Source organism: Etheostoma cragini, chromosome 3 (genome assembly GCF_013103735.1).
Source record: "Etheostoma cragini isolate CJK2018 chromosome 3, CSU_Ecrag_1.0, whole genome shotgun sequence".
In the NCBI taxonomy this organism is placed as follows: Eukaryota; Metazoa; Chordata; class Actinopteri; order Perciformes; family Percidae; genus Etheostoma; species Etheostoma cragini.
Window position 1 is genome coordinate 17,743,602 of NC_048409.1, and position 12,554 is coordinate 17,756,155.

The window sequence follows — 12,554 nt, forward strand, 5'->3', positions numbered from 1 at the left end:
TTTCTTTTGCAGATATCTGTACTGCCTCACGCGTGAGTTGAGCGTGGCTGGTCGTCGTAGACGCACAGCAGGAAACTGCTGTGACCTAACACGACACACACACAGATCGTTGAACGTGTGTTGTTTTTGATTCTCTTAGCATGTTGCCGTGGCCACAGCCAGAAGACAAATTCTGTTTCAAAAGAAGCTTGAGGCAGCAAAAAACAAAAACAAAAACAGCGGCTTTGTTCAAGACACCCCCTTATGTAACCAGCAATGATGACGCAGTGGTTATTGACGATTCTCTCTGACCAATCAGTAGTCTGCATGTTTTCACGTCACCTTTTGGTATCGCCTCAGCTCGCTTTGAACCTCGAGGTGAAAAAAAAAAATTGGCAGGTACCAGGGACGTTTTTTCATAATGGAAAACCAAAAAAGGTGAGTAGAGTCGGGGTGAATTGATTAGGTACCATGCAACGGAAGAATGCCATAAAAGGTTAGCAAGAAAATTACTTAAAACACCTCTAGCAAACCAACATGTTGTTGCTCGTTTACTGGTAAAGTAAAACGTGAAACATGTCAAATCGGTCCTACATTTGGTACCTGATTTTACACGATGTGATAAAAGATGTATATATTTACTGGTTGTGATTAGAACAAATTTGATTATGACCGTGGTTGGCTCACGTTGATGAAACGCAGCACTTTCACCCAGGAGACCAGGGTTTACGTCCCGTTTGAAAATAAAAGTGAACATCAAGTTTAGTTGTTTTTTTACTTTACAGAACAAACTTTGTACCTGAACGTAATCAAACTACGACCGTTTGACAATGTTAACCACTTGTTGTAAAGATGGACTATAACGTTTTGTCGTTTAGGACCAAACGTAATCGTCCATGTTTACAACACTATAGTGTTGTATGGTTTGGAGGTAAGAGCAATAATAACTCTAAGGAATCATAGAGTTAGTAACGGAGGATACACTTTTCTTTCTTTCTTTTCTAAGATGATGTAAAGAGGGTATGGAAACCACAAGCATGTATAATTGGAGGTAGAGATCATTAAATTGACTCTCTACTGTAGGCAAGAAGTGTTAGTTTTCAGAGCATATTTCGAAACCGGAGGCTGCACACTGTAACAAATGGGCTGCCATGTAGGTGAAAAAGTGATCCAGGCCTATGCACATTCCACACTTCCCAAATCTCAAGCATGATTTAAAATAGACATTTACATGTTGGATTAGTTAGCCGCTAGTAAGATAAAACAGTCCACTGATAACAGCATTTTCTCTGAGCGTGTACATTTGTCTAACATATATACAAACATACGAACATACTTTGCATTTTGCTCATGCCTTTGGTGTCCCTTTGTTGTCTGCTTTGGCTCCTGAAAGTCCATTTTCTGTGTTGTCATTCCCTGAGCTCACCAGGCACTCTTTGCTGCAGGGGACAAATAAACCAAAGGTTAAGATGTACACCCACAGAGGGAGGAGGTGTATATACTGTTGGAGTGATAAGGGCTATATATACATCTGCAGGGATTTTACCCAGCCTAACCCTCACAGCCCCAAATAATAATCTTGGGTTTGACACAAATTGGAAAAATTTTAGATTTTCAGTTAATTGAATGCTCAGAAGAACTCATTTAAATCTGAGAACTTGATGCCTCTTGCCAATCTTGTAAACTTTTGTACATACGTACTGTGTGTATCATGCTTAATAAATAGATGTTTTGCAACTCACTACTGACGTGACAATTGTTGTTGTTTGTGAGAAGACAAAATAGAGATTCTATTTGTCACTGCAACAGCAGTCACTAAGCAGCTCAACATTAATTGTATCTGGCATGTGACCTGTGTAAGTTACAAATTGTCGCATTTGAAGTGGCTGCAATGTCCCGTTCACATAGACAACTAGGGTTTAGTCTTATACAGTTAAGATGACGTGTAATGACAAAGTTTGAATTAGGAACTGTTTTTTTTCATTAAAACACAGTCCTAGTCAGTACATGCATTGTCAAATCCAGACATTATTTCATCTTCAGTCATGTTATTGTAGGTCAGGATGTTATACTATATTATTTTGTTTAATTATTGTAACAAAATGTAAAAAGGGGACATTTCAGTCATTATCTGGGCATTGTCTGAAAAATGAAATACAGCAATTGATTACCACATTCAAGTAATGGGGATAATATATTTCATAAGAAGCAGTACTATGGTATATTCTGTTTTTCTTTGTAATTTCCCCTCAGTATTCTGTGTTATTAGCATAATCAGTGATGTACTCACTTCTTCTCATCATCCTTCAGCAGGAAGTGAACAACCAAGGCCTTTATCACCATTACAATGATAACTAAGCCAATGACTCCACCCAGCACTGAGACAATGATGACTGTCAAAGTATTGTCAACCTCCCTCACTAAAAAAGAGGGAAAGAGAAAGACATTGTGAGCAAGAAAGAGTGAGATGAGACAACAGCGAGCGAGATGCTCTGCTTTACTAATCTTTCAGAAGGTGCAAGCACTTGTAAGCAGGTATGTTTTAAAGTTAGTTGTTTCTGTGTGCCGGGTGTATGGAACTGCATGCATGAATGGGTGCATTTGTCACATACTTTGGTCCACCACTATAAGAGTGTAGATAGCACTGTGGTTGCGGTTCTTCTCTTTTGGGTTCCTGGCGAAACAGATGTACTCTCCCTCATCTTCAAAGGTGATGTTCCACAGCAAGATGGAGATGTTGTTGCTTTTTGAGGAGCCGACAAACTCCACACGCTCGTGGTACACACTGACCTTGGGCTCCACATCTTCATTAGGAATCACCGCTTCACAATACTACACAAACACACATGTATGTACTTAGATACACAGAGATGGGTTGTCAAATGGGTTTTTTCAAATGCACACTGATCTACATTGGCATGTGTGAGGAAATAATTTATCTAAGGCATGAATCACAGAAAATGTCAGTGTGTTGTTTGTACAGAGTAAGTTGCTTTAGTATTGTTTGTGTGTGTGTGTGTGTGTGTGTGTGTGGTGTACCTTGTTCATGGTCCCATTGTCATTATAGTGCCAGCTGAAGTAGAGGTTTTTAATGCCAATACAGGAGGAGTAAGTGCAGGGCAGCAGGACTGTAGAGCCATTCATTGCTTCAAGTTGAGACACTTTACCTGTGGAGACCTCCAGTCCACCAACACTCCATACACCTGAATAAAGGGAGAAATGAAAGGTTAAGGAAAAAATGGAAAACCCTGGTATTGATGAACATAATAAAATACAGTTATAAAACAAAATTCAAAATGTTAAAAACAATACAGCACAGGTACAGTACAGACCAAAAATAAATACACTCTAGTTAGAAGTAGGGTCAATTATAGTTCATGTTACTTTGCTTTCAAACCTTTTTTTTAGACAAAAAATGACATTGAGAGATAAAGTAATGTCTGTATGCTTGTTAGCCGGGATGAGCTAGGATTAAAATAAAAGATGAGTGCAACTTATGGGTAACTGCATTAAGAAGTTAAGTAGCTTATAAGTAAAGCTAATGAGATGACAGATGTTATATGCTCTGCGAACAGTGTGCTTTGTTAGTGTGTTTGTGATAGGGGTTTTACAGAATAGTCGACTATTCGTATATACAACCAAAACTACTAACTACAAGAATTATTTTCAAATATTGTTGTATGTGTGGTTTTTAACATGGTGCTGTAATGAAGTTGGGGCAATGCATTTTGTTATTGTTGTCAGTCAGATGGGTGTTTTGTAATTTTGGAATGTTCAGCTGAGTTCTGATAAGGCAGTAGCCTGGAAAAGAGTCTGGCATCGAGTATTGAACGTCGCCCATCTAGAGGGGCGGCACCAAGCGTGCATTTGAAAATCTCACTGCATGCAATTGGATAACACTACAACCATCACACATGGGGTGACATATCCAGAGCCCCATATGCTTAGCTACCTGCAGAGCTAACTGGTAGATTAAACTGTTGTCATCTGTTCAGCGCGCCTCTGGCCCGCCTATATCAGACACACCGATGTGATTGGTGCAGCTCGGCTACAAGGGCATAGTTAGAGAAGCATTACTTGATGCCAGAGTAACTTGCTGTGCAAATTTAAGTTGTGCTATAGCGAGAATTCAAGATTTCCAGGGTAAGAAGGCAACGGAATTGCACTAAAACAGGGAGAGTGCATGTCTAGTAGAAAGACAGAGAGGAATTCTGGCTTAACGATCTATGCGCAACTTTTGGGGCTTCTGCAATTAAATTCATTTCATTGGCACCTTTTTATGTTATATTTCTTGGAGTAATTTATTTCTAACGCTCCATCTTTGACGTTTGCTGAGCAAAATGCCTGTGAAACCCAAAACATGCTGCGCTTCAGCAACCTGCTCCACACATTACATCCTCGCCTTGTAGTGGTCCTTCCACCCATTGCGACAGTGCTGGAATGGCAACCATACCCTCTCCTCATAAATCAAAACAAATTATTACAAAATATTATTGGTTTCATGTGACAGTTTTTAATAAAGCAAAAAAGACATCACGTTGAAGTGACTCATTGCCAAAAGAGATAGCTTATCTTGTATTGATATTTGGGCCGTGCAGGGCCAGGTATCTTGCTTTTGCAGTGACAGCTGGTGTAATTCTCAGATTGTTGCGCTCTCACACACTTGGGGCCTATTTATAAACGCTGTTCTACACACTGACCTGCACAGGATCACGTTGCACTGTGACATGGTGCAAACTGTGTTAGAGTGCATGTAGGCTTATTTGTTTGTGAAGGACTTGCATCTATATAAGATTTTGCACTGGATGCTTTGCACCTCTGTGAAGCAAATTGGGTTGTAGTATCTCAACACCACCAAAGTTGAACCAGATGTTGGAATGCAGCCATTAAATGTAAAGGACTAAGAGACGTTTATCTTAGTGAAAGGGGCCTCTGGTCTTCCGGCGGGCATCTGGACAATTATGATTTGTACCTGTATTTTTTACGCTAGCTATGGGGCCCCTAACATGAACTTTTCACCTCATGCCTTCCATGAGGACCTTAAATAGACCATGCTGAAGAACTATTCCCCCATACGAATAGAGCGATGCCGTAGAAGCAATGCCACGTTATACACAACATGGTGGAGCAAGAGAGGAGGTCGGTAGCATAGACGCGAACAGCAAGCAGTTAGGAAGCAAACTTAAGAAGCTTTAAGTGGAGCGCCCTGTTTTAGTGTAGTCTTTTAGCAGCAAGGGGAGTTGACCAGCTGATGCTCTGATGCAGATCTGCTGTTACAGTTCAGCTGATGCAACCGTTTTGATGGCCAATAGCGGTTTGCAGCGTCTTGACAACTGGGCCTGCCATAACTGACTCTCACTTTGTCCAATTCCAAGTGCAAATGTGAACCTATGATTGTTCCCTTTGACTAATATATAGATTTGGCACGTTGTCTGGTATGAAAGCATACTAGGACAGTAAAATGTTTTAAATACGCACACATTTAGTGATCAACAGGTGGTAAACAGACCCCAGGTCTCAGCAATGAACTGTGTTGTACATGCATTTAATTCACCTTTTAATAACTGTTTGGCCTGTCAAGCTGTCCTCATTCAAGAGAAAAACAAACTGCATATATTTGTGCATACTGCCTCAAATATATAATTCAGAGTATCAAATGGTGGTACTGCACCTCCTGTCAGGTTCATGTTGCAAGTTTAAAATCTCTGAATGTTGCCCTTAACACATAATTAAACATTAAAGCTATTTCATTGTGTGTGGTTTGGGTGTACTTGTTTAGTTTTTTGAATTTGCTCTTTTGTCTTCTCAGTCTCACCCTTTTCTTGACTTTTACCATCCAATATTTTTACCTCTTCTCTGTAACAATCTCAACTCATCTTGAGTCCTCTATTTTCAGTTGCAACTCAAGCCATTTGGGTTCTCCATGTTCTTAACTGTTTCTGGTTTTGCTCTTTTTTAATTGGTTCTCACGGTTCTTTTTTTCAAAACCAGTGTCTGGATGCTTGTCTGAATCCTTGGCTTGCCTTTTAAACTCTGTTAAGCAGGTTAATAAATAATATTGTACAATCTGTCAATATTTACTAGCACAATGCCATACAGCTATATTTTAAACAAAGTGCCCAATAGGAAATACTTGTGCAGAGGAAAACAAGGGAGAATCTCTCTCCTAAATGGAATCATGATGATCTTTCACATATCCAAGAGGAGTGTCCCCTCCTCGTGCCCAGAAATAGATTTAACACCTCCTTCCCTCCCTCCTTCTCTCTTCCCCATGCTCTTTTAAAATCGTTTCAGTTTTTCCCGAAAATACCCACAGAGTTACAAGCTGAAGCAATGCACTGTGCCAGTCCTGTTGTGTATGTGTGGTGTATGCATGTAAACTCTGTGTGTGTGTGTGCATGAGTACTGGAATGTATAATATTTTTAGCTCCAACTATCACATATCTCTTTGTCCCAGTTGGAAAACATCAATATCTGAATCACTGATGGGAGGAAAAAGCAACTGAGTGAGTGTGTGTGTGTGTGTGTGTGTGTGTGTGTGTGTGTGTGTGTGTCCTTGACAGACTGTCAAGGTGAGAATATTTTTTTTTTTAAGTAGGCCACAGATGGAAGGGTTAATGTATTTCCGAATGAACCCATAGAGAATTTACAAAGGAGACCATTACCTCTGAGAAAGACATGGAGACAGAAGTGATGGGAAGGGTGAGAGAGAAGGAAGGGAGTGAACAGGAGGAGAATAGAGGAGAGCAATGAATGGGGGAGCAGGGATATGCAGTGTGGTGCAAGTGATGGAAGGGGTCACCTGGGATGTATAGGGAAGAGGTGTGAGATGTCCTATCCAAGGTGAATGAGTGACATCAGAGCAGAGAATTACAACAACAGCTAGTATGTCACTAAATCATCAGCGGCCATGGCTGGGTGCGCACAGTTAAACACTTATGTTATATGATAGCCATGCAAACAAGTAACAACATACAGTACAATTATCACATACATGCCAATTTCTGATGCAATGTTGATAATTGCTGTGTTGTAACCTGTGCTGCTCTGCATCTGTTATCAACATTTCTGTAAATGTGCCGGTGTTAGCCAGTCGGCTAATATTCAACGGTAGTCCTAGTTACATGGCATGCATGTCTATATGGTGAGAGGGAACCGAGCACCCGGAGGAAACCCACACACACAAGGGGAGAACATGCAAACTCCACACAACACAGCCTGTCAGGACCGGGGATCAGTGATCAAACTTTGCAGTGCCAACGCGCTGTGAGGCAGAAGTACTAACTGAGCCACCATGCTGCTGTTTGTTGTCAACACTTGTTTATTCTCTACAACAACAGGTGTTTGAATCCCTTTTGCAAACATACAGCACCATAGACTGAGGCGTCGGAAAGTGATGGGGAGGGAAGTGGTTTATTGCCCGGGTTGAAGAAACAGTTATTCTTTTACTCTGTGTTTTTTTTTTGTTCTTTTTGGATTACACAGATTTAAATTTGGTCCGTGAAGTATAGTCAGTCTTCTGGGTTGTGTCTTTTATAATGAGAGCTTGTAATGTCAGTGACATTTCTATGTGAGCAATGAGTGATACTTTGGGGATGAATAATATAATTCCAATGGTGTAATCTAGGTCTTTAGAAGGAACAGACCTGAGAACAAGTTACTCTCATGTGTCACGTATCATATGATTATGTATCAAAAGTGTACATTATTACAATAGTAAATTTATTGTTAAGTATTTTAGAGGGCAGTACTTGAGGTCTGTTTGAATACCCTTAGACTTTAATCGGATTTAATCTGATTGGGGTTTTGTTTCTGTTGTTTTTTCCCTGGCTTCATTCTCTGTCATCAAAGGCCCTTGAGAGAGATTGCTGAAATGTTTGGCAAAGATTATAGATATCTAAGAGCGTAATTAAAAAAAGAGAAACATTTGGTTTTCAAGACCAAGATGTCTATATCCTGGACAGAGAGGATAGGTGGTTTAAAAGTGGCGTCAAGGAGAACGACCCCTTTAAATAGGGGAGCATAATTTGACATAATTTGTCTTCAGCCTACAACATGTTTCTGAAAAACATTCCCAGACGTTTTAAAGATACACCATCCTGCTCCACCTATTAAGTGTGTGTGTGTGTGTGTGTGTGTGTGTGTGTGTGTGTGTGTGTGTGTGTGTGTGTGTGTGTGGGGTGGAGGGGGCATCATCTGAAGCTGCTGGGACACCATCTTCTCTGGCAACACAAGAGACTACATCTTAGCAGTCATGTGACTGCCTTGTGTATTAAGACCAGAGATACTTCCTGTGCACACAAAACAACTGATGAAGGTGTTTTGATGAACACTGAAACTTCTTGTATTTTACATTTTGAATCCAATGTTTTTAAGTTAAAACTTTGTTGAAATAGACAATAATGTCCAGTAATTTAATGTTAGAGAACGGAGATGGACAATGCTGCCACAAATGAGATGGGGATAGACATCAGAGATACATTTGACTGTGTTTGCCCTCCATGGTTTCATAAGGAACCAAAATTACTATTACACTTGATAACATAAAAGTTCTGTAAGGCTTTGTCTTGCACCATTACTCCAGCACTGCCAACACAATTTTTATTATTGCTTATGTCAGCTGTCATTACCCGCCGCTTGTTTGATCGCTTGTTTACCACGCCTTGTAGTTCCGACTTTTTTGCCGTCTCATCACCTTTCATATCTATACAACCAATGTGTATAATTAAATTGTTTGCTACAGCACTTCATTGATTACGAGAGCACAACGTTCTTCATAGATCTCCAGCGTCTTTATCTTTCTCTCAAAGTGAACTTAGAAACTTTAAAATGTCTCAACTGCATCAGATTTACCAGGCCTCGTCAGAACAAACAACAAATACCCCATGGGTGAAGCAACATGACTAAAGATGGACACTTGTAACTTATATAACCCGTGATAATCTAGTGGTCAAAACTACTTTGTGATAATATATTGGTTAATATTGCAGTTGCTTTGAAGACCTGTCATTGCATGAGGTGGAGCCAGATCTTGGTTGGCTATATTCTGCATTGTTTGAGGTAAAGAATATGCGCAGTAAGGTGTTTAGCAGCGATGGTTGGTAGCAAATGTACTGGCTACTTTAGTTTTGTCACTTTAAGGCTGTATAGCCACTGCTGTTTTACCTGCCCAATGAAAAGCCGCCATTTTGTGCGTATGTGGATCCCTATTAGACCCAGCTACAGGTGGATGGGCCTCGTTGTTTTTACCATTTTTTTTACCATGTTTTTACAGTATTGCCAAGGGTATTGTTGGTTTCTTTTTGGGTCATATGATTTACCTCAGCAGACTGACGTTTTGTGTGGTGTGGTGGACTGTGGGTGCCCCTCCCCTTCACCTCATACAGTATGGTGGTGTTCATGTGATAACTGTGTGCACACGATCAAATCAGCGTTATTAAGCGGTTTTGCTGTGTGTATGTGGTTTGGGGGCGGCCCACCAGTGTGGCGGTGTCCTAGGAATTCTGGAAGTACCCAGGTAAACCCTCCCTGCGTGTCTGGCTTCTGTAGAGTCTGAGTTGCTTTAACAGGTGTGCCTCTACTCTTTTAACATTTGTGGCCAATTTTACAATTTCTTCCCTTTAGCTTCCCTAACATCTTCCTTTAGCATCTTGTTTCAATTCATCATTGCACTGTTGTATTCAATAAAACCGGCCATTACTTGATTTTCAATATTGCTCTTCAATGAATTTCCCTTCCAGTAAAAATCAAAATAATTTGTATTTTATCATTTTTGGAGAACTTATAGCAATATTTAATTAGTTAGTTGGCTCAGTTACACTACCAAACATTTTGGTTATTTAAATCATAATACTGTACACATATTGGATCATAGAGGAACTCTACTGAATTACATGCTAAGACTGACAGGAACAGAGGTTGTATTTACCATTTGGGTATAGAGTTACAAGCATGAAATCCACCTTTAATGGTTCTAATTTATAAATATACACACCGTATACTCATCTATCTGCTTATAATATGTTAGCATAAACTAAAATTGTGATCTTCACCTAATCCCCCATAACCAACTCAGTATTTTCTCATAGTTTATGTAATGATTTCCAAATGAAAACAAAATAATGCTGCATATTCTTGTGTGCATGATGCTTTATTAACCAACATTTCAAGACAAGTTGACATTTCAAAACAATTGCCTTACCCATCCTTAATAAAGCATTATGTCAAAATGTTCAATGTAAAATGGCACTTACATGACAAGCTGGTGTTGGATGTTGCCCATTTTTAAATGTTCATCACTAATGTTTATAATGCAAACTCATTTTTCATCATGTCATCTCATGACAGATGCTTATGAAGAGGATCAGTCATCTCTCATGTAAGACTTATCCTGACCAAAGTGCCAACATTTGTTCTTAATGGACAACATATACGGTGTGAATTCTTACCAGTAACAGAAGACATATTAGTGGACCATTTAGTTGGAAAATTCCCCACAAAAGAAATGAATATGAAAGGAAACAATTATAGTAGAAATACAGAAAATATTTCTGGGATGATTGGGTGTAGAATGGACTTAAATATCAGCACAATCTGAAATATAATAATTTGATATAGCTACTAAGTTAAATTATAAAACTAAAATTAAGTTCTAACTAAGTTTTTGTTCTTGTTGTTGTGCTTCATGGCTTAAGTGTGAACTGTGCTGAGTTTCAAAACAATAGAGTTAGGAAGGAATTTCAGGATGTGGCTGCCCCATTGGATGCTAAAACTAAATTAGGGAATGTATGAGCAAAAGCACAGATCACCACTGCACCACTACGTCACTACTAGTAATACTGCACACACACACACACACACACACACACACACACACACACACACACACACACACACACACACAAACACAGACACACGGATGTGAACTGTGGCCATAACAAATGTTTGTCTTTATGTACTCTGGGAAGGAAAGTGTTTCTATATTTTTCTTGCCCTTTTATTAATTTTGAAATTTTGAAAATGACACTGTAATAAGTACATGCATGAAATAAAGCCAGTTACTCATCCAGCTCAGCAACCACAAGTCCAAGTTCAGATTGGCCAAGGGTTGGGTGTTATTGACCTTAATGCCCTCAGCACAGCAACAAGTAAACATCAACTGTGACATTGCTACACATTTTAGCCTTCAAGTGTGACTAGAGATTGATGAGACAGGGGAGCTAAAGCTGAGGCGATAGAACAGAAGATGTTGGTATGGAGTAATAAAGAAAAGGTATGGATTTACTGTGACAGCTGTGCAGCACCCAACCAGAGCAGCTTAGAAAAAATGGAAAATAGGAATGTGTAGAGGCCACAATAGGTTAAATCTATAGACAATTAGAGAGATTCACCTAGTCACAAGCTGGCATGAACACATTCAGAAGATAGAAGTACAATGTTAGTGTGCAATGTAGAGACATAGAGGAAGAGTGAGAAATGACCGGGCAGGTGAAGGTATAGCAGAAGTATAACTCACCAAGCAGCAGTGCAACTGCCAGACCAGTGTAAAGTAAATCCCCTGATCTCAGCCGACCAGAGACACTCGAACCAGTGCTGTCCACTGACGCCATGACACCAGGTGTCTGTCTGTCTGTCTGTCTGTCTGTCTGTCTGTCTGTCTTGGTCAATCTGTCCCCGTTTTCCAGTCTGGTCAGCCTGAACTGTGTCCAATCTTTGCAAATATGTTTGTGTGTGTGTTTGTCTTATGTGTCTCTGGAGCAAGGTGGGACAGCTGAACTGCAGCTGAAGCCCTGTTCTCAGTCCCTCCCTCTTCTCTCCTCCTCTGCACTCTGTCCCAGGATTGAGCGCAAAAAGAGAAGGAAAAATTCCTTTAGGGATTTCTCTCCCGACCAGTTGTTCCCTGTGCTACACTCAAGCAGGCCAGAAAGGCAGAGGAAAAGACAAACTGAAGAATGCAGCAGTTGATTGAAGAGTGCAGGGTCTCTTTCTCTCTCTCTCCCTTCCCGTCCTCTGTCGCTGTCTCTTTCAGACTCAGTGGTGATTATCAAGCAAAGGAGTGTGAGGCGAAAGGCAGAGAGGAGAAGCGAGACAGAGCGGTAGCGGCGTAGCAGTTTTGTGTCAGCTCCAACGCTCCAGCAGCAGCAGCCAGGGAAGCAGGCTGGCTGGCAATACCCACAGGGGGAGACATAGGCTGGAGGGGGAGGAGAGCACACAAGAGGCACAGAGTGATGCTGGAGCACAGCCAGCAGCCAGGCGGAAAAGCAGAAAGCAAGTGTCTCCACAGCCAGCGCAGGGAGGAATGAGTAAGAGAGGTACTGCAGAGGTAGAGGCAAAATGAGAGTGAGGGAAGGAGGGGATAGAGTGGTGGTGAGGTGAGGGGGAGGTGGGGGGGGGTGATAACTGCTGCCACATGCATGCACATACACATACGCATCGAGCTCAGTAAGGCTGAGTCAGCCTTCCTCAAGAGGGTCTTTGAGTCGGACATGGGCCGGTTGCTTCATCACCCATACCACATACCCCCTTCTTTAATGCATCCTTTGCTCTTGTTTCCACTTTTATGCGTCTCACATTTC

General features: G+C 40.7%; 1 protein-coding gene across 1 annotated transcript; it reads right to left on the bottom strand.

The window, feature by feature from the left end:
- Positions 1–978: 978 nt before the first annotated feature.
- scn4ba (sodium channel, voltage-gated, type IV, beta a) lies at positions 979–12,322 on the bottom strand. The gene is made up of 5 exons (XM_034866126.1): positions 11,495–12,322; positions 3,019–3,182; positions 2,592–2,811; positions 2,270–2,399; positions 979–1,418 (listed from the first exon to the last, which is right to left on the bottom strand). Exons 1-5 carry the CDS (start codon positions 11,586–11,588, stop codon positions 1,328–1,330), a joined length of 699 nt encoding a protein of 232 aa, XP_034722017.1. The 5' UTR covers positions 11,589–12,322; the 3' UTR covers positions 979–1,327.
- Positions 12,323–12,554: the final 232 nt, after the last annotated feature.